The sequence below is a fragment of the Rana temporaria genome, chromosome 11 (genome assembly GCF_905171775.1).
Source record: "Rana temporaria chromosome 11, aRanTem1.1, whole genome shotgun sequence".
Lineage (NCBI taxonomy): Eukaryota > Metazoa > Chordata > Amphibia > Anura > Ranidae > Rana > Rana temporaria.
This window is the reverse complement of record NC_053499.1, coordinates 4,882,891-4,905,421: the sequence shown is the minus strand read 5'-3', so window position 1 is coordinate 4,905,421 and position 22,531 is coordinate 4,882,891. Positions and strand designations below refer to the sequence as shown.

At 49.8% G+C, this 22,531-nt stretch overlaps 1 protein-coding gene across 1 annotated transcript in view; it reads left to right on the top strand.

The window, feature by feature from the left end:
• The window catches only part of SLC6A5 (solute carrier family 6 member 5), an 83,614-nt gene that overhangs the window by 42,865 nt on the left and 18,218 nt on the right, over positions 1-22,531 (top strand). The window contains exons 10-13 of the mRNA XM_040327906.1: positions 7,096-7,220; positions 13,011-13,123; positions 15,037-15,168; positions 17,252-17,351. Of these exons, the coding sequence (XP_040183840.1) occupies positions 7,096-7,220; positions 13,011-13,123; positions 15,037-15,168; positions 17,252-17,351 (470 nt within the window). The remainder of the gene's footprint in view (positions 1-7,095; positions 7,221-13,010; positions 13,124-15,036; positions 15,169-17,251; positions 17,352-22,531) is intronic.

Sequence of the window (22,531 nt, the reverse complement as noted above, 5' to 3'; positions counted from 1 at the left end):
AGCAGCAACCTCTTAGATTTAATATATAGCACTTATTTTATATTAGTAGCGCAGAAGTACATTTCTTTTTATTTCTATAACAGGAAATGCCTGGCATGGTAGGCAGACAGGGACAAAGCGTTGTCACCCTATAACAGGAAGTGCCTGGCATGGTAGGCAGACGGAGACAAAACGTTGTCACCCTATAACAGGAAATGCCTGGCATGGTAGGCAGACAGGGGCAAAGCGTTGTCACCCTATAACAGGAAATGCCTGGCATGGTAGGCAGACAGGGACAAAGCATTGTCACCCTATAACAGGAAATGCCTGGCATGGTAGGCAGACAAGGACAAAGCATTGTCACCCTATAACAGGAAATGCCTGGCATGGTAGGCAGACGGAGACAAATTGTCATCAGCCTAAGACAGGAAATGCCTGGCATGGTAGACAGACAAGGACAAAGCGTTGTCACCCTATAACAGGAAATGCCTGGCATGGTAGGCAGACAGGGACAAAGCGTTGTCACCCTATAACAGGAAATGCCTGAAATGGTAGGCAGACAGGGAAAAAGCGTTGTCACCCTATAACAGGAAATGCCTGGCATGGTAGGCAGACAGGGACAAAGCGTTGTCACCCTATAACAGGAAATGCCTGGCATGGTAGGCAGACAGGGACAAAGCGTTGTCACCCTATAACAGGAAATGCCTGGCATGGTAGACAGACAGGGACAAAGCGTTGTCACTCTATAACAGGAAATGCCTGACATGGTAGACAGACAGGGACAAAGCGTTGTCACCCTATAACAGGAAGTGCCTGGCATGGTAGACAGACAGGGACAAAGCGTTGTCACCCTATAACAGTAAAATGCCTGGCATGGTAGGCAGACGGAGACAAAGCGTTGTCACCCTATGACAGGAAATGCCTGGCATGGTAGGCAGACAGGGACAAAGCGTTGTCACCCTTTAACAGGAAATGCCTGGCATGGTAGGCAGACAGGGACAAAGCATTGTCACCCTATAACAGGAAATGCCTGGCATGGTAGGCAGACAGGGACAAAGCGTTGTCACCCTAAGACAGGAAATGCCTGGCATGGTTGGAAGACAAGGACAAAGCGTTGTCACCCTATAACAGGAAGTGCCTGGCATGGTAGGCAGACGGAGACAAAGTGTTGTCACCCTATAACAGGAAATGCCCGGCATGGTAGGCAGACAGGGACAAAGCGTTGTCACCCTATAACAGGAAGTGCCTGGCATGGTAGGCAGACAGGGACAAAGCGTTGTCACCCTATAACAGGAAATGCCTGGCATGGTAGGCAGACAGGGACAAAGCGTTGTCACCCTATAACAGGAAATGCCTGGCATGGTAGGCAGACGGAGACAAAACGTTGTCACCCTATAACAGGAAATGCCTGGCATTGTTGGAGGACAAGGACAAAGCATTATCACCCTATAACAGGAAATGCCGGGCATGGTAGGCAGACAGGGACGAAGCGTTGTCACCCTATAACAGGAAATGCCTGGCATGGTAGGCAGACAGAGACAAAGCGTTGTCACCCTATAACAGGAAATGCCTGGCATGGTAGGCAGACGGAGACAAAACGTTGTCACCCTATAACAGGAAATGCCTGGCATGGTAGGCAGACAGAGACAAAGCGTTGTCACCCTATAACAGGAAAGGCCTGGTATGGTAGGCAGACAGGGACAAAGCGTTGTCACCCTATAACAGGAAATGCCTGGCATGGTAGGCAGAGAGGGACAAAGCGTTGTCACCCTATAACAGGAAATGCCTGGCATGGTAGGCAGACAGGGACAAAGCGTTGTCACCCTATAACAGGAAATGCCGGGCATGGTAGGCAGACGGAGACAAAACGTTGTCACCCTATAACAGGAAATGCCTGGCATGGTAGGCAGACAGGGACAAAGCGTTGTCACCCTATAACAGGAAATGCCGGGCATGGTAGGCAGACAGGGACAAAGCGTTGTCACCCTATAACAGGAAATGCCCGGCATGGTAGGCAGACAGGGACAAAGCGTTGTCACCCTATAACAGGAAATGCCCGGCATGGTAGGCAGACAGGGGCAAAGCGTTGTCACCCTATAACAGGAAATGCCTGGCATGGTAGGCAGACAGGGACAAAGCGTTGTCACCCTATAACCGGAAATGTCTGGCATTGTTGGAGGACAAGGACAAAGCGTTGTCACCCTATAACAGGAAATGTCGGGCATGGTAGGCAGACAGGGACAAAGCGTTGTCACCCTATAACAGGAAATGCCGGGCATGGTAGGCAGACAGGGACAAAGCGTTGTCACCCTATAACAGGAAATGCCCGGCATGGTAGGCAGACAGAGACGAAGCGTTGTCACCCTATAACAGGAAATGCCTGGCATGGTAGACAGACAGGGACAAAGCGTTGTCACCCTATAACAGGAAATGCCTGGCATGGTAGGCAGACAGGGACAAAGCGTTGTCACCCTATAACAGGAAGTGCCTGGCATGGTAGGCAGACAGGCACAAAGCGTTGTCACCCTATAACAGGAAATGCCTGGCATGGTAGGCAGACAGGGACAAAGCGTTGCCACCCTATAACAGTAAAATGCCTGGCATGGTAGGCAGACGGAGACAAAACGTTGTCACCCTAAGACAGGAAATGCCTGGCATGGTAGACAGACAGGGACAAAGCGTTGTCACGCTATAACAGGAAATGCCTGGCATGGTAGACAGACAGGGACAAAGCGTTGTCACCCTATAACAGGAAGTGCCTGGCATGGTAGACAGACAGGGACAAAGCGTTGCCACCCTATAACAGTAAAATGCCTGGCATGGTAGGCAGACGGAGACAAAACGTTGTCACCCTAAGACAGGAAATGCCTGGCATGGTAGACAGACAGGGACAAAGCGTTGTCACGCTATAACAGGAAATGCCTGGCATGGTAGACAGACAGGGACAAAGCGTTGTCACCCTATAACAGGAAGTGCCTGGCATGGTAGACAGACAGGGACAAAGCGTTGCCACCCTATAACAGTAAAATGCCTGGCATGGTAGGCAGACAGGGACAAAGCGTTGTCACCCTATAACAGGAAATGTCGGGCATGGTAGGCAGACGGAGACAAAGCGTTGTCACCCTATAACAGGAAATGCCTGGCATGGTTGGAAGACAAGGACAAAGCGTTGTCACCCTATAACAGGAAATGCCTGGCATGGTAGACAGACAGAGACAAAGCGTTGTCACCCTATAACAGGAAATGCCTGGCATGGTAGACAGACAGGGACAAAGCGTTGTCACTCTATAACAGGAAATGCCTGGCATGGTAGGCAGACAGGGACGAAGCGTTGTCACCCTATAACAGGAAATGCCTGGCATGGTAGGCAGACAGGGACAAAGCGTTGTCACCCTATAACAGGAAATGCCTGGCATGGTAGACAGACAGGGACAAAGCGTTGTCACCCTATAACAGGAAGTGCCTGGCATGGTAGGCAGACAGGGACAAAGCGTTGTCACCCTATAACAGGGAATGCCTGGCATGGTAGGCAGACAGGGACAAAGCGTTGTCACCCTATAACAGGAAATGCCTGGCATGGTAGGCAGGCAGGGACAAAGCGTTGTCACTCTATAACAGGAAAAACCTGGCATGGTAGGCAGACAGGGACAAAGCGTTGTCACCCTATAACAGGAAATGTCTGGCATGGTAGGCAGACAGGGACAAAGCGTTGTCACCCTATAACAGGAAATGCCTGGCATGGTAGGCAGACGGAGACAAAACGTTGTCACCCTATAACAGGAAATGCCTGGCATGGTAGGCAGACAGGGACAAAGCGTTGTCACCCTATAACAGGAAGTGCCTGGCATGGTAGGCAGACAGGGACAAAGCGTTGTCACCCTATAACAGGAAATGCCGGGCATGGTAGGCAGACAGGGACAAAGCGTTGTCACCCTATAACAGGAAATGCCCGGCATGGTAGGCAGACAGGGACAAAGCGTTGTCACCCTATAACAGGAAATGCCCGGCATGGTAGGCAGACAGGGACAAAGCGTTGTCACCCTATAACAGGAAATGCCCGGCATGCTAGGCAGACAGGGACAAAGCGTTGTCACCCTATAACAGGAAATGCCTGGCATGGTAGGCAGACGGAGACAAAACGTTGTCACCCTATAACAGGAAATGCCTGGCATGGTAGGCAGACAGGAGCAAAGCGTTGTCACCCTATAACAGGAAATGCCGGGCATGGTAGGCAGACAGGGGCAAAGCGTTGTCACCCTATAACAGGAAATGCCTGGCATTGTTGGAGGACAAGGACAAAGCGTTGTCACCCTATAACAGGAAATGCCTGGCATGGTAGGCAGACAGGGACAAAGCGTTGTCACCCTATAACAGGAAGTGCCTGGCATGGTAGGCAGACAGGGACAAAGCGTTGTCACCCTATAACAGGAAATGCCCGGCATGGTAGGCAGACAGGGACAAAGCGTTGTCACCCTATAACAGGAAGTGCCTGGCATGGTAGGCAGACAGGGACAAAGCGTTGTCACCCTATAACAGGAAGTGCCTGGCATGGTAGGCAGACAGAGACGAAGCGTTGTCACCCTATAACAGGAAATGCTTGGTATGGTAGGCAGACAGGGAGGGACCATTTTATCTTTTTCTTTCCTAGTCTAGAAATCTTCTGCATTCCAAATTCCAGACATTCTATTGCAGTTATCACAAAGCTTCAAAATACTGTGAGGCAGCGACACCTAGTGGCCAAATTACATTACAACACGCCAGCTGTGTTTTCAGGAGATTTACATGTTCACTTCAGTATGAGAGAAGTATTTTGTGTGGGTTTAGGTTTTAGCAGAGCCACCCTGGTAGCTAAATTCCCCAAATTTCCAGGATCCTCGCCCCATAAAGGGTCTATGTATAAAACATTCGCTGAATGAATGTGACACACACTCACACAGATCCAATGACATTTTCCGTGTTATAGAACAGTGTTTCTCAACTCCAGTCCTCAAGGCGCCCCAACAGGTCATGTTTTCAGGATTTCCCTCAGATGAAACAGCCGTGGTAATTACTAAGGGAGGGAAATTGATCAAATCACCTGTGCAAAAAAATGGAAAGCCTGAAAATATGACCTGTTGGGGCGCCTTGAGGACTGGAGTTGAGAAACACTGGGGTAGATTCAGGTACATTTGCGCAGTTCTTACGGAGGCGCAGCGCACCGTTTTGCCGCTGCGCCTCCGTAAATTACCTGTGCTACGCTTAATTCATGGAGCAGTAGCTCCGTAAATTGCGCGGGCACTCCTTAAAAATGCCCGGCGTAAGGGCGCGTAATTTAAATGATCCCGTAGGGGGCATGGATCATTTAAATTAGGCGCGTTCCCGGGCCGAACGTAGTGCGCATGCTCCGTCGGGAAACTTTCCCGACGTGCATTGCGGCAAATGACGTCGCAAGGACGTCATTTGCTTCAACGTGAACGTGAATGGCGTCCAGCGCCATTCACGATTCACTTACGCAAACAACGTAATTTTCAAACATCGCGACGCGGGAACGACGGGTATACTTAGCATTGGCTGCCCCTGCTAATAGCAGGAGCAGCCTTACGCGGAACCCGACGAACATAACCGACGTAAACTGCGTACGTAGGGCGCGCGTACGGTTGTGAATCGGCGTTAGTATGCAATTTGCATACTCTACGCTGACCACTACCGGAACGCCACCTAGCGGCCAGCGTAAGAATGCAGCCTACGATACAAGCCTTATGCCAGTCATATCTTAGGCTGCAGTCGGCGTATCGAGCTCTCTGAATCAGGAGCATTCGATACGCCGGCGCAACTAAGCAATTGCACTGCGTAACTATGGTTACGCAGACGCAGTTGCTTTCTGAATCTACCCCAGTGTTTCTCAACTCCAGTCCTCAAGGCGCCCCAACAGGTCATGTTTTCAGGATTTCCCTCAGATGAAACAGCCGTGGTAATTACTGAGGGAGGGGAACTGATCAAATCACCTGTGCAAAATAATGGAAAGCCTGAAAATATGACCTGTTGGGGCGCCTTGAGGACCGGAGTTGAGAAACACTGGGGTGGATTCAGAGAGCAATTACGCCAGCGTATCCATAGATACGCAGCGTAATTGCTAAGTAGCGCCAGCGTATCTACTTTCTGTATTCAGAAAGCTAGATACGCCGACTGTAGCCTAAGATACGACTGGCATAAGTCTCTTACGCCGTCGTATCTTAGGGTGCATTCTGACGCTGGCCGCTAGGTGGCGCTCCCGTAGTTGTCAGCGTAGAGTATGCAAATTGCATACTTACGCCGATTCACAAACGTACGTGCGCCCGGCGGTAGTTTTTTACGTTGTTTGCGTACGTCGTTTTTCGCCGTAAGGCTGCTCCTGCTATTAGGAGGCGCAGCCAATGTTAAGTATGGACGTCGTTCCCGCGTCGCGATTTAAAAATTTTACGTTGTTTGCGTAAGTCATCCATGAATAGGGCTGGACGCCATTTACGTTCACGTCGAAACCAATGGTGTCCTTGCGACGTCATTTACTGCAATGCACGTCGACAAATTTTAGGGACGGCGCATGCACAGTACTTTCGGCGCGGGAACGCGCCTAATTTAAATGATCCACGCCCCCTACGGGATCATTTGAATTACGCACGCTTACGCCGGCCCCTTTTACGCTACGCCGCCGCAACTTTACAGGCAAGTGCTTTGTGAATCAAGCACTTGCCCGTAAAACCTGCGGCCGCGTAACGTAAATGTCATACGTTACGCTGCCGCAGTTTTGCGCGCCCCTACCTGAATCCACCCCACTGTCTGTTATAGAATTATTTCATATGACCGTCATCGCCATCTAGTGGCCATAATATGGTATTATTTTTTTAAATAATCCAATCAGGTAAAAAAAAAAAATCTGGCCACTGGGTGGCGCTCATGATCATAATAGATCGTTTTATAACACAGAATATGGCACATTTTGTTGGGACTGTGTGATCTCGTGTCACTTCTGTTTATTGGAAAGGAACGACAAAGATCACAGAGGTATAAAGCGCCTCGTGCCTCGGGATCTGGATGTTTTTTTAGGGAACAAAACAGCTGCATTCCTATATGTATAATGGTGGAATTTTTCTCATTCAGGGACACGCTGATTGTTACCTGCACCAACAGTGCCACCAGTATATTCGCTGGATTCGTCATCTTCTCTGTCATTGGCTTCATGGCTCATGAGCTGAAGGTGGACATTGACAAAGTGGCTGATCAAGGTATGAAAGATCCTTCTCCACAGAGTGCCGAAATCATGAGACTTGGGGGTCCCAGAACACTGACACACTGACACTTGGGGTCCCAGAACAATGACACACTGACACTTGGGAGTCCCAGAACAATGACACACTGACACTTGGGGGCCCAGAACAATGACACACTGACACTTGGGGGTCCAGAACAATGACACCCTGACACTTGGGGGCCCAGAACAATGACACACTGACACTTGGGGGTCCAGAACAATGACACCCTGACACTTGGGGGTCCAGAACAATGACACACTGACACTTGGGGGCCCAGAACAATGACACACTGACACTTGGGGGCCCAGAACAATGACACACTGACACTTGGGGGGGTCCAGAACAATGACACACTGACACTTGGGGGTCCAGAACAATGACACACTGACACTGGGGGTCCCAGAACACTGACACACTGACACTTGGGGGCCCAGAACAATGACACACTGACACTTGGGGGCCCAGAACAATGACACACTGACACTTGGGGGTCCCAGAACAATGACACACTGACACTTGGGGGTCCAGAACAATGACACACTGACACTTGGGGGATCCAGAACAATGACACACTGACACTTGGGGGTCCAGAACAATGACACACTGACACTTGGGGGTCCAGAACAATGACACACTGACACTTGGGGGTCCAGAACAATGACACACTGACACTTGGGGGTCCAGAACAATGACACACTGACACTTGGGGGATCCAGAACAATGACACACTGACACTTGGGGGTCTAGAACAATGACACACTGACACTTGGGGGTCCCAGAACAATGACACACTGACACTTGAGGGTCCAGAACAATGACACACTGACACTTGGGGGTCCAGAACAATGACACACTGACACTTGGGGGTCCAGAACAATGACACACTGACACTTGGGGGTCCAGAACAATGACACACTGACACTTGGGGGATCCAGAACAATGACACACTGACACTTGGGGGCCCAGAACAATGACACACCGACACTTGGGGGTCCAGAACAATGACACACTGACACTTGGGGGTCCAGAACAATGACACACTGACACTTGGGGGTCCCAGAACAATGACACACTGACACTTGGGGGCCCAGAACATCGACACACTGACACTTGGGGATCCAGAACAATGACACACTGACACTTGGGGCCCCAGAACAATGACACACTGACACTTGGGGGTTCAGAACAATGACACACTGACACTTGGGGGTCTCAGAACAATGACACACTGACACTTGGGGGTCCAGAACAATGACACGCTGACACTTGGGGGTCTCAGAACAATGACACACTGACACTTGGGGATCCAGAACAATGACACACTGACACTTGGGGGCCCAGAACAATGACACACTGACACTTGGGGATCCAGAACAATGACACACTGACACTTGGGGGTCCAGAACAATGACACACTGACACTTGGGGGCCCAGAACAATGACACACTGACACTTAGGGGTCCAGAACAATGACACACTGACACTTGGGGACCCCAGAACAATGACACACTGACACTTGGGGGCCCAGAACAATGACACACTGACACTTAGGGGTCCAGAACAATGACACACTGACACTTGGGGGTCCAGAACAATGACACACTGACACTTGGGGACCCCAGAACAATGACACACTGACACTTGGGGGTCCAGAACAATGACACACTGACACTTGGGGGTCCAGAACAATGACACACTGACACTTGGGGGTCCAGAACAATGACACACTGACACATGGGGGCCCAGAACAATGACACACTGACACTTGGGGGCCCAGAACAATGACACACTGACACTTGGGGGCCCAGAACAATGACACACCGACACTTGGGGGTCCAGAACAATGACACCCTGACACTTGGGGGTCCAGAACAATGACACACTGACACTTGGGGGTCCCAGAACAATGACACACTGACACTTGGGGGCCCAGAACAATGACACCCTGACACTTGGGGGTCCCAGAACAATGACACACTGACACTTGGGGCCCCAGAACAATGACACACTGACACTTGGAGATCCAGAACAATGACACACTGACACTTGGGGGTCCAGAACAATGACACGCTGACACTTGGGGGTCCAGAACAATGACACACTGACACTTGGGGGTCCAGAACAATGACACGCTGACACTTGGGGGTCTCAGAACAATGACACACTGACACTTGGGGGTCCCAGAACAATGACACACTGACACTTGGGGGTCCCAGAACATCGACACACTGACACTTGGGGGTGCAGAACAATGACACACTGACACTTGGGGCCCCAGAACAATGGCACACTGACACTTGGGGGTCCAGAACAATGACACACTGACACTTGGGGTCCAGAACAATGACACACTGACACTTGGGGGCCCAGAACAATGACACACTGACACTTGGGGGTCCAGAACAATGACACACTGACACTTGGGGGCCCAGAACAAGGACACACTGACACTTGGGGTCCCAGAACAATGACACACTGACACTTGGGGGTCCAGAACAATGACACCCTGACACTTGGGGGTCCAGAACAATGACACACTGACACTTGGGGGCCCAGAACAATGACACCCTGACACTTGGGGGCCCAGAACAATGACACACTGACACTCGGGGGTCCAGAACACTGACACACTGACACTTGGGGGCCCAGAACAATGACACACTGACACTTGGGGGCCCAGAACAATGACACACTGACACTTGGGGGTTCCAGAACAATGACACACTGACACTTGGGGGTCCCAGAACAATGACACACTGACACTTGGGGGTCCCAGAACAAGGACACACTGACACTTGGGGGTCCAGAACAATGACACACTGACACTTGGGGGTCCAGAACAATGACACACTGACACTTGGGGGTCCAGAACAATGACACACTGACACTTGGGGGTCCAGAACAATGACACACTGACACTTGGGGGTCCAGAACAATGACACACTGACACTTGGGGGTCCAGAACAATGACACACTGACACTTGGGGGTCCCAGAACAATGACACCCTGACACTTGGGGGTCCAGAACAAGGACACACTGACACTTGGGGGTCCAGAACAAGGACACACTGACACTTGGGGGTCCAGAACAATGACACACTGACACTTGGGGGTCCAGAACAATGACACACTGACACTTGGGGGTCCAGAAAAATTACACACTGACACTTAGGGGCCCAGAACAATGACACACTGACACTTAGGGGCCCAGAACAATGACACACTGACACTTGGGGATGCAGAACAATGACACACTGACACTTGGGGGTCCAGAACAATGACACACTGACACTTGGGGGCCCCAGAACAATGACACACTGACACTTGGGGGCCCAGAACAATGACACACTGACACTTAGGGGTCCAGAACAATGACACACTGACACTTGGGGGTCCAGAACAATGACACACTGACACTTGGGGGCCCAGAACAATGACACACTGACACTTGGGGGCCCCAGAACAATGACACACTGACACTTGGGGGTCCCAGAACAATGGCACACTGACACATGGGGGATCCAGAACAATGACACACTGACACTTAGGGGTCCAGAACAATGACACACTGACACTTGTGGGTCCAGAACAATGACACACTGACACTTGGGGGCCCCAGAACAATGACACACTGACACTTGGGGGCCCAGAACAATGGCACACTGACACTTAGGGGTCCAGAACAATGACACACTGACACTTGGGGGTCCAGAACAATGACACACTGACACTTGGGGGCCCCAGAACAATGACACACTGACACTTGGGGGCCAGAACAATGACACACTGACACTTGGGGTCCCAGAACAATGGCACACTGACACTTGGGGGTCCAGAACAATCACACACTGACACTTGGGGGCCCAGAACAATCACACACTGACACTTGGGGGTCCAGAACAATGACACACTGACACTTGGGGGTCCAGAACAATGACACACTGACACTTGGGGTCCCAGAACAATGACACACTGAAACTTAGGGGTCCAGAACAATGACACCCTGACACTTGGGGGCCCAGAACAATGACACACTGACACTTGGGGGTCCAGAACAATGACACACTGACACTTGGGGGTCCAGAACAATGACACACTGACACTTGGGGGCCCAGAACAAGGACACACTGACACTTGGGGGTCCAGAACAATGACACACTGACACTTGGGGTCCAGAACAAGGACACACTGACACTTGGGGGCCCAGAACAATGACACACTGACACTTGGGGGTCCCAGAACAATGACACACTGACACTTGGGGGCCCAGAACATCGACACACTGACACTTGGGGATCCAGAACAATGACACACTGACACTTGGGGCCCCAGAACAATGACACCCTGACACTTGGGGGCCCAGAACAATGACACACTGACACTTGGGGGTCCCAGAACAATGACACACTGACACTTGGGGGCCCAGAACACTGACACCCTGACACTTGGGGGTCCAGAACAATGACACCCTGACACTTGGGGGTCCAGAACAATGACACACTGACACTTGGGGGTCCAGAACAATGACACACTGACACTTGGGGGTCCAGAACAATGACACACTGGCACTTGGGGGCCCAGAACAATGACACACTGGCACTTGGGGGCCCCAGAACAATGACACACTGACACTTGGAGACCCCAGAACAATGACACACTGACACTTGGGGGTCCAGAACAATGACACACTGACACTTGGGGGTCCAGAACAATGACACACTGGCACTTGGGGGCCCAGAACAATGACACACTGGCACTTGGGGGCCCCAGAACAATGACACACTGACACTTGGGGGTCCCATAACAATGACACACTGACACTTGGGGGTCCAGAACAATGACACACTGACACTTGGGGGTCCAGAACAATGACACACTGATACTTGGGGGTCCAGAACAATGACACACTGACACTTGGGGGTCCCAGAACAATGACACCCTGACACTTGGGGGCCCCAGAACAATGACACCCTGACACTTGGGGGTCCAGAACAATGACACCCTGACACTTGGGGGTCCAGAACAATGACACACTGACACTTGGGGGATCCAGAACAATGACACACTGACACTTGGGGGATCCAGAACAATGACACACTGGCACTTGGGGGCCCAGAACAATGACACACTGGCACTTGGGGGCCCAGAACAATGACACACTGGCACTTGGGGGCCCAGAACAATGACACCCTGACACTTGGGGGTCCAGAACAATGACACACTGGCACTTGGGGGCCCAGAACAATGACACACTGACACTTGGGGGCCCCAGAACAATGACACACTGACACTTGGGGGTCCCAGAACAATGACACACTGACACTTGGGGGTCCAGAACAATGACACACTGACAAATGGGGGTCCAGAACAATGACACACTGACACTTGGGGCCCAGAACAATGACACACTGACACTTGGGGGTCCAGAACAATGACACACTGACACTTGGGGATCCAGAACAATGACACACCGACACTTGGGGGTCCAGAACAATGACACACTGACACTTGGGGGTCCAGAACAATGACACACTGGCACTTGGGGGTCCAGAACAATGACACACTGGCACTTGGGGGTCCAGAACAATGACACACTGACACTTGGGGGTCCCAGAACAATGACACCCTGACACTTGGGGATCCAGAACACTGACACACTGACACGTGGGGGCCCTAGAACGTTTCCAGTATAATTTAGCCCTCAGTCTGTACAATCTGTTTCGGAGATCTTTGCCATATTAACTGACTTCTCCCACCCCCCAGGTCCTGGCATCGCGTTCGTCGTGTACCCCGAGGCTCTCACCCGCCTTCCTTTGTCTCCATTCTGGGCGATAATATTTTTCCTCATGCTTCTCACTCTGGGGTTGGACACAATGGTAAGACCAGAAGAGCTCATTGCTCATCTCTGATTCTATGGAAATGTTTGTCATACGACTTTGATACAATTATGTGTTGGATGGTCCAATATTAGGAGATCAGATCTGCAGATTGAGGAATATTGGGAGATCTTCCCTGAACCTGCAGGATGAATATGAGAGGAAGGAGAGGAGGAGGAGGAGGAGGGAAGGGGAAGAGGAGGGGCGAGGGGAGGGGGAGGGGGAGAGGGAGGAGGAGGGAAGGGGAGGGGAGGAGGAGGAGAGAGAGGAGGAGGAGAGGGAGGAGGAGGAGGGGGAAGAGGAAGGGGAGGAGGGGGAAGGGTAGGGAAAGGAGAAGGGGGAAGGAGAGAGGGAGGAGGAGGAGGGGGAAGGGGAGGGGGAGGAGGAGAGGGAGGAGGGGGATGGGGAGGAGTAGGGTGAAGGGGAGAAGGAGGAGGGGGGGAAGGGGAGGAGAAAGGGAGAGGGGGAGGAGACGGAGGAGGGGGAGGGAAGGAGGAGGAGTAGGAGGGGGAGGAGGAGGAGAGGGAGGAGGAGGATGGGGAGGGGGAAGGGGAGGGGGAGGAGTAGGAGGAGGAGAGGGAGTTGGAATGGGAAGGGGAGGAGGAGAGGGGGAGGGGGAAGAGGAGGGGGAAGAGAAGGGGGAAGGGGAGGAGGAGGAGAAGGGGAGGGGGAGGAGAAGGGGGAAGGGGAGGAGGAGAGGGAGGAGGAGGAGGGGGGAGGAGGAGAGGGAGGAGGGGGATGGGGAGGAGTAGGGTGAAGGGGAGGGGGGGAAGGGGAAGAGGAAGGAGGAGGGGGAAGGGGAGGAGACGGAGGAGGGGGAGACGGAGGAGGGGGAGGGAAGGAGGAGGAGTAGGAGGGGGAGGAGGAGGAGGAAGGGGAGGGGGAGGAGGAGGAGAGGGAGGAGGGGGATGGGGAGGTGGAAGGGGAGGGGGAGGAGTAGGAGGAGGAGAGGGAGTCGGAATGGGAAGGGGAGGAGGAGAGGGGGAGGGGGAAGAGGAGGAGGAGGGGGAGTCGGGGGGAGTCGGAGTAGGAGGAATGGGAAGAGGAGGAGGAGGAAAGGGAAGGGGCGGGGAAGGAGTGTGAGGGGGAGGAGGAGGAGGAGGAGGGGGAGGGGGAGGGAAGACTACACAAATCAGTTATGTTCAATGAATTAAAGTTACAGCTAGAGATGAGCGAACTTCTGAAAAGCAAGTCGCAAGCCGCAATGAAATCGGCTAGACATGTGCAATTTATTTAGTTCTGAATTCATTTTTTAACGAATATCGATAAATTAGTTGATTTGGAAATATCCAAATGAATGAAAAACCTTTTAATTCTGGAAATTCAGAAATTTGGAAATTTGAAATCCTGAAAACCCGAAAATTTGAAAATCTGAAATAATAATTTAACTAATAATTACTAACTATTAAATTATAGGAATTGGATTTTTTTTTTAAATTTGGCAGTCAGAAAACGTAACAAATACAAATTTATCTGAAGTTAATAATTATTTGAAATAACGAATGACGCATCTAAAGGAATCGAACGTAACATATTAATAATAGTAAATAACAATAATAATAATAATAATAAAAAATATTTAATATATATATATATTTTTTTATAACATTGAAATCAACTCATAGATATTCATAGCATAGAAAAAAAAAAAACAACAAAAAAATTATCACATGCCAAACTGAATCAACGGAATAGGTAGGCATGTTCACAACATAACATATATACATTTTTTTACAGATTTTATTTTACTATACAAAGTGAGTGGATATTAAAAAGTAAAGTATAACTTTTTTTTTATTTTTTTTTATGAAACCTTCATTTTAATGAGTATGAGATTGTTTTTTATTGTTGTTGTTGTTTTTGTTGTTGTTGCGGTGTTCACTATGTTATGAATTTTTATCTCTTCTCCTCAGTTTGCCACCATTGAGACCATAGTGACGTCTGTTTCTGATGAATTCCCCAAATACCTGCGCACCCACAAGCCGCTGTTCACCTTAGTGTGCTGCATCGCGTTCTTCATAGCGGGGTTCCCCATGATCACGCAGGTCAGTGGTGACGTCATATACACAAATAATATCAGCGTCTACTTCATTGGGTGAGCATTGTGTTGGTGGGCTGGACACCTACAGCGGGATAATCAGATTAAGTGGTTTGTTAGTCATAGTTACATAGTTAGGCTGAAAAAAAAAATACAGAAATAGTCCATCTAGTTAAAATGATAGATAAAAAATAACTAGAAAATACCTAATCCTATACTCACAGTTAATCCAGAGGAAGACCAAAAAAAAAACAGTTTGCTCCAGCGGGGAAATAAATCAATTCCTCCCTGATTTCCAGAAGGCATTCATATACACTATATTGTCAAAAGTATTGGGACACCTGCCTTTACACGCACATGAACTTTAATGGCATCTCAGTCTTAGTCCGTTGGGTTCAATATTGAGTTGGCCCCGCCCTTTGCAGCTATAACAGCTTCAACTCTTCTGGGAAGGCCGTCCACAAGGTTTAGGAGTGTGTCTATGGGAATGTTTGACCATTCTTCCAGAAGCGCGTTTGTGAGGTCAGGCACTGATGTTGGACGAAAAGGCCTGGCTCGCAGTCTCCGCTCTAATTCACCACAAAGGTGTTCTATCAGGTTGAGGTCAGGACTCTGTGCAGGCCAGTCGCAAGTTCCTCCACCCCAAACTCCCTCATCCATGTCTTTATGGACTTTGCTTTGTGCGCTGGTGTGCAGTCATGTTGGAACAGGAAGGGGCCGTCCCCCAAATTGTCCAAAATGTCGCCTTAAGAGTTCCCTTCACTGGAACTAAGGGGCCAAGCCCAACCCCTGAAAAACAACCCCACAGCATAATCCCCCCCCCCACACCATAATCCCCCCCTCCACCAAATGATTTGTACAAAGCAAGGTTCATAAAAACATGAATGAGCAACAAGTTTGGGGTGGAGGTAAGGCCATTGCAACAGGACAGGCAAACCAAGCAATAGCATGGGGCCCCTCGCTGGCCCCCCTCGCAACTAACTCGCTGCACGGGAGGAGGAAAGAGGATGAGGAAGCAGGAAAAACCAAGAACCCCCCCTTCTGAACTTGAAAAGACGTGGATGTCATTTTCGGCAGCAGCACCCGCCCTGCTTCTGAACGTGAAAAAACTCAGCAACACCCCGCCCCCCCCCTCGCTTCTCAACTCGAAAACAAATGTCATTGTCCATTTTGCTTGGGGCCCCCAAATTCCTTCAAATGGCCCTGGGTGGAGGAGCTTGACTGGCCTGCACAGAGTCCTGACCTCAACCTCTTAGAACGCCTTTGGGATGAATTAGAGTGGAGACTGTAAGCCAGGAACCAAGGGACATGCTTGGGGGTGGAACCAAGGGGCATGCTTGGGGGTGGAACCAAGGGACATGCTTGGGGGTGGAACCAAGGGACATGCTTGGGGGTGGAACCAAGGGACATGCTTGGGGGTGGGTAGGGGGTGAAACCAAGGGACATGCTTGGGGGTGGAACCAAGGGACATGCTTGGGGGTGGGTAGGGGGAAGGAACCAAGGGACATGCTTGGGGGTGGGTAGGGGAGTGGAACCAAGGGACATGTTTGGCGGTGGGTAGGGGGGAAGGAACCAAGGGGCATGCTTGGGGGTGGGTAGGGGGTGGAAACAAGGGACATGCTTGGGGATGGAACCAAGGGACATGCTTGGGGGTGGGTAGGGGGTGGAACCAAGGGACATGCTTGGGGGTGGGTAGGGGGTGGAACCAGGGGGCATGCTTGGGGGTGGAACCAAGGAACATGCTTGGGGTGGAACCAAGGGGCATGCTTGGGGGTGGAACCAAGGGACATGCTTGGGGGTGGAACCAAGGGGCATGCTTGGGGGTGGAACCAAGGGGCATGCTTGGCAGTGGGTAGGCAGTGGAGATGAAGAGTGACCCAGAAGGGAGAAGGGTAGAGTTCCTGCACCTACTTTCTGAGAAAAAAGCCCTGATTTTACACATTAGAATTGCAGAGAATATAAATTTGGGGGGGGGGGGGAATTTCGGTGAACCGGGGCGGAGTTTTCGGTGTTCCAAACCACCGATTGCAGATTCCTGAGCGGTTTTGGATTTTCTAATGTTTTTTCCCGCAATGCTTTGTGACTTGCAGGGTGGAATGTACATGCTGCAGCTGGTGGATACATTTGCCGCGTCCTATTCTCTCGTCATCATCGCCATCTTCGAGCTGGTCGGGATTTGTTATATCTACGGTAAGTGGGGATGAGCTGTGAAGAATAAAACGGCTTCAGCCTGACTCCTCCCAGTCCACCCCCCTGACGCGTTTCACCTTTCCTATAACTAAGTCGTATGACTAAGCCCGGTGGGTGGGGTGAAATGCTATAAGGAGCGCTTTAAATGTGTACACTGAGCCAGGACAGGCTTTCCGAGCACTGGCACCCAGCATTAATGTATGTGAGCCACCGGAGCATTACACTGGGGGGAGGGGCAAATCTTGCTATTAAAATTAAAAAAACCCTGATCGCCGCCATTAGTAGTAAAAAAAAAAAAAAATTATAAAAATGCAATTCAACAATCCCCTATTTTGCAAACGCTATAAATTTTGCGCAAACCAATCGATAAACGCTTATTGCGTTTTTTTTTAATGTATTTTTTGGGGGTATTTATTATAGCAAAAAATATTGCTTTTTTTTTCAAAATTGTCGCTCTATTTTTGTTTATAGCGCAAAAAATAGAAACCGCAGAGGTGATCAAATACCACCAAAAGAAAGCTCTATTTGTGGGAAAAAAAGTACGTAAATTTTGTTTGGGAGCCACGTCGCACAACCGCACAATTGTCGGTTAAAGCGACGCAGTGCCGAATCGCAAACAATGGCCCGGTCATTGGGCAGCCAATTCTTCCGGGGCCCGAAGTGGTTATTTGCTATGCAGAGCTGCACCAGATTTTTTGCACTCTCCAACTTGCGTCAATAGTAAAAAAAACGAGCGCGGTATTTGATACCTTGCAGGGGAAATCTACAGCGCAGTTTTTTTCCAATGACGCAAAAGCACTTTTGCCCCCCTAACCGCCAATTGTCATCTTGGCTGGAAGCGAAGGATTTCTCCATGTAACGGACCCCCATGGGACAGGGGTTAACACCGTTTACGATATTCCATTCCACCAACCCAAGACAGCTTATCCGACACTCCACAATCCAGCAGACACGATTCATAAGAATTCCCCAGAAGAACGAGACACACAAGCTCTGTTCTCTGGTTCCAAACGAATGAATACTTTAATGGTAAACTCAGCTCTTCTTATACAGTTATCAACCAAATATGGACAATGACTCAACTCCACCCACAACATGACACAAGGAACTTCAATACACATTCCTTTAGATGTAAGTCAGACTTTCTGGCACCGAATCTACATGAGTCAATTACTATAGCTGACATGACAGACATCATGGGCTAGATTCAGAGACAGTTTTGCTGGCGTATCAGTCGATACGCCGTCGTAACTCTGAATCTACGCCATCGTAAATGTAAGCGTATTCTGGAAACCAGATACGCTTAAATTAGGCTAAAATACGAGCAGCGTAAGTCTCCTACGCCGTCGTATCTTAGGGTGCATATTTACGCTGGCCGCTAGGTGGCGCTTCCATCGATTTCAGCGTAGAATATGCAAATGAGCTGTATACGCCGATTCAGAAACGTACGTGCGCCCGGCGGATTTTTTTACGTCGTTTGCGTGAGGCTTTTTCCGGCGTAACGTTACTCCTGCTTTTATGAGGCGTAGCCAATGTTAAGTATGGACGTCGGGCCAGCTTTGAATTTTGCGTCGTTTACGTCGTTTGCGTAAGTCGTTTCTCGAATAGGGCTTTGCGTAAATTACGTTCACGTCGAAAGCATTGACTATTTGCGACGTGATTAGGAGCATGCGCACTGGGATACGTTCACGGACGGCACATGCGCCGTTCGTGAGAAACGTCATTTACGCGGGGTCATGTTTTATTTACATAAAACACACCCACCTCTTGACAATTTGAATTTGGCGCGCTTACGCCGGCAGATTTACGCTAGGCCGCCGCAACTTACGGAGCAAGTGCTTTGTGAATACTGCACTTGCCTCTCTAAATTGCGGCGGCGTAGCGCAAATAACATAAGCTACGCCCGCACAAAATTACGCCCCCCTACCTGAATCTAGCCCCATGACTTTTAGAGGGTGTTAACTCACAACACATATTATCATCAATAGAACTTTCACACAATAGTGTTAGTTAGCATAGCACAATGAAATATCTTAGGAGCCAGGCTTAATTAACACAATAGACAATAGAATGCAATCACAGCAAGCTTTCATCACTACAGCCAAGTAGCTGGAGGTGATTAACATCAATTAACATCTCAACAGTCTATGTTCCACATTGAAGGAGACACTCTCCTATTGACCTGTTGGGGTCAGAAGGAACAACTTGTAATATTTCAAGATCTCCTGCAATACATGAATTATCACTACTGTCCCATCTCATGTAATCCGAGATATCAGTTCTCAGTCATCCTATGCCCCTAGTGGACATAGGATGACCCTAGACCCAAGAGTCATTGGTGAAGCTGACACAGGAGTACCCCACATCCTTCAAGAGCCTCTGGGTCCCACGGGCCATACCGTTACACTCCACATCTCCATACGGGGGGCCCCTTTAAATAAAGCGTGGAAGCGTCGGCCTCGCGGAGAGATGCTATTTTGGTTTTTACGACCGTCGCTTGCGTTAAAGACGGGAATCATCTTCTGTTTACTGTTCCCAAAAGGAGAATTAGGCTCATCAGAACACATATGAGCAAAAAATATGCAGCGCCTTGCCAGGAGACTTCATGGTCGTCTTATTTACACGGATTAAACTCCCATTACAGCGTCACATGGAGCCGTTAGGAGGGAATTACGTCTGCGGTTTGGTTTCTAAAAGTTACACCGCTGTACAGGGTCTGTGACGTGACAGTGAGCACCAGTATAGTGTTAGAGGGGGATGGGGAGACAGGGACAAAAAACAGAAAAGTTTTTTTTATTTATTTGGAATTCCTTTATTTTTCAAAAAGTTGCAGTTTACAATCAGATAAAAAGAAGGAAAAGCGCAGAATATTCAATGACAATGACCGAGAGAGTCGCACAATTAGATCCACGAGCCAACAGGCCTAGCAGCACAGTGATGATCAGATATAAATATCTAAAAAATGTGATAGCGCTGCTACAATCTGACAAATAATACATAAATCCAGTAATATGCAACAAACGCATGTGCTGAATAAATATAAAGTCCAATAGTAAATGTATAAAAAAAAGTTGATCGAAACAAAAAATCTTCTTATAGAATGTGTTTCAAATGACACTTATGGACACTTTGCACCTATAAAGAAAAAGGTGCGCAGATAAAGATTTCAGTAAGTAAGTCACTGTGGTTGGGGGGGGGGGGTTACATAGGACCTCCTTCTTCAGGGATACAGGACATAAAAATGTAAAAAATTGTATGATACGGTATATGTATGACCACCCTGTTATCTTTTTTCTGTTCTGCAAATCGCTATAATAAAAATAATTATAATAATAATAATAATAGTCTTATATTACATAATATATAGATGGTACTTTACTTTGCCGCTCTGAAAATCCCTCCTCCAGCACACACATTGGTCTTTCCCCTGTATCCCTCCTCCAGCACACACATTGGTCTTTCCCTGTATCCCTCCTCCAGCACACACATTGGTCTTTCCCTGTATCCCTCCTCCGGCACACACATTGGTCTTTCCCTGTATCCCTCCTCCGGCACACACATTGGTCTTTCCCCTTTATCCCTCCTCCAGCACACACATTGGTCTTTCCCTGTATCCCTCCTCCAGCACACACATTGGTCTTTCCCTGTATCCCTCCTCCAGCACACACATTGGTCTTTCCCTGTATCCCTCCTCCAGCACACACATTGGTCTTTCCCCGTATCCCTCCTCCAGCACACACATTGGTCTTTCCCTGTATCCCTCCTCCGGCACACACATTGGTCTTTCCCTGTATCCCTCCTCCGGCACACACATTGGTCTTTCCCCTGTATCCCTCCTCCAGCACACACATTGGTCTTTCCCTGTATCCCTCCTCCAGCACACACATTGGTCTTTCCCTGTATCCCTCCTCCGGCACACACATTGGTCTTTCCCTGTATCCCTCCTCCGGCACACACATTGGTCTTTCCCCTTTATCCCTCCTCCAGCACACACATTGGTCTTTCCCTGTATCCCTCCTCCAGCACACACATTGGTCTTTCCCTGTATCCCTCCTCCGGCACACACATTGGTCTTTCCCCTTTATCCCTCCTCCAGCACACACATTGGTCTTTCCCCTTTATCCCTCCTCCGGCACACACATTGGTCTTTCCCTGTATCCCTCCTCCGGCACACACATTGGTCTTTCCCCTTTATCCCTCCTCCAGCACACACATTGGTCTTTCCCTGTATCCCTCCTCCAGCACACACATTGGTCTTTCCCTTGTATCCCTCCTCCAGCACACACATTGGTCTTTCCCTGTATCCCTCCTCCGGCACACACATTGGTCTTTCCCCTTTATCCCTCCTCCAGCACACACATTGGTCTTTCCCTGTATCCCTCCTCCGGCACACACATTGGTCTTTCCCTTGTATCCCTCCTCCGGCACACACATTGGTCTTTCCCCTTTATCCCTCCTCCAGCACACACATTGGTCTTTCCCCTTTATCCCTCCTCCGGCACACACATTGGTCTTTCCCTGTATCCCTCCTCCGGCACACACATTGGTCTTTCCCCTTTATCCCTCCTCCAGCACACACATTGGTCTTTCCCTGTATCCCTCCTCCAGCACACACATTGGTCTTTCCCTTGTATCCCTCCTCCAGCACACACATTGGTCTTTCCCTGTATCCCTCCTCCGGCACACACATTGGTCTTTCCCCTTTATCCCTCCTCCAGCACACACATTGGTCTTTCCCTGTATCCCTCCTCCGGCACACACATTGGTCTTTCCCTTGTATCCCTCCTCCGGCACACACATTGGTCTTTCCCTGTATCCCTCCTCCGGCACACACATTGGTCTTTCCCTTGTATCCCTCCTCCGGCACACACATTGGTCTTTCCCCTTTATCCCTCCTCCAGCACACACATTGGTCTTTCCCCTTTATCCCTCCTCCGGCACACACATTGGTCTTTCCCCTTTATCTCTCCTCCAGCACACACATTGGTCTTTCCCCTTTATCCCTCCTCCGGCACACACATTGGTCTTTCCCCTGTATCCCTCCCCCAGCACACACATTGGTCTTTCCCCTTTATCCCTCCTTACAGCACACAGACATCAATCTTTCCCCAGTGCTTACATTAAATTGAATATTAAAGACGACCATGCCACCCACTGTTGCACCCCCTGCACTCCTCTCC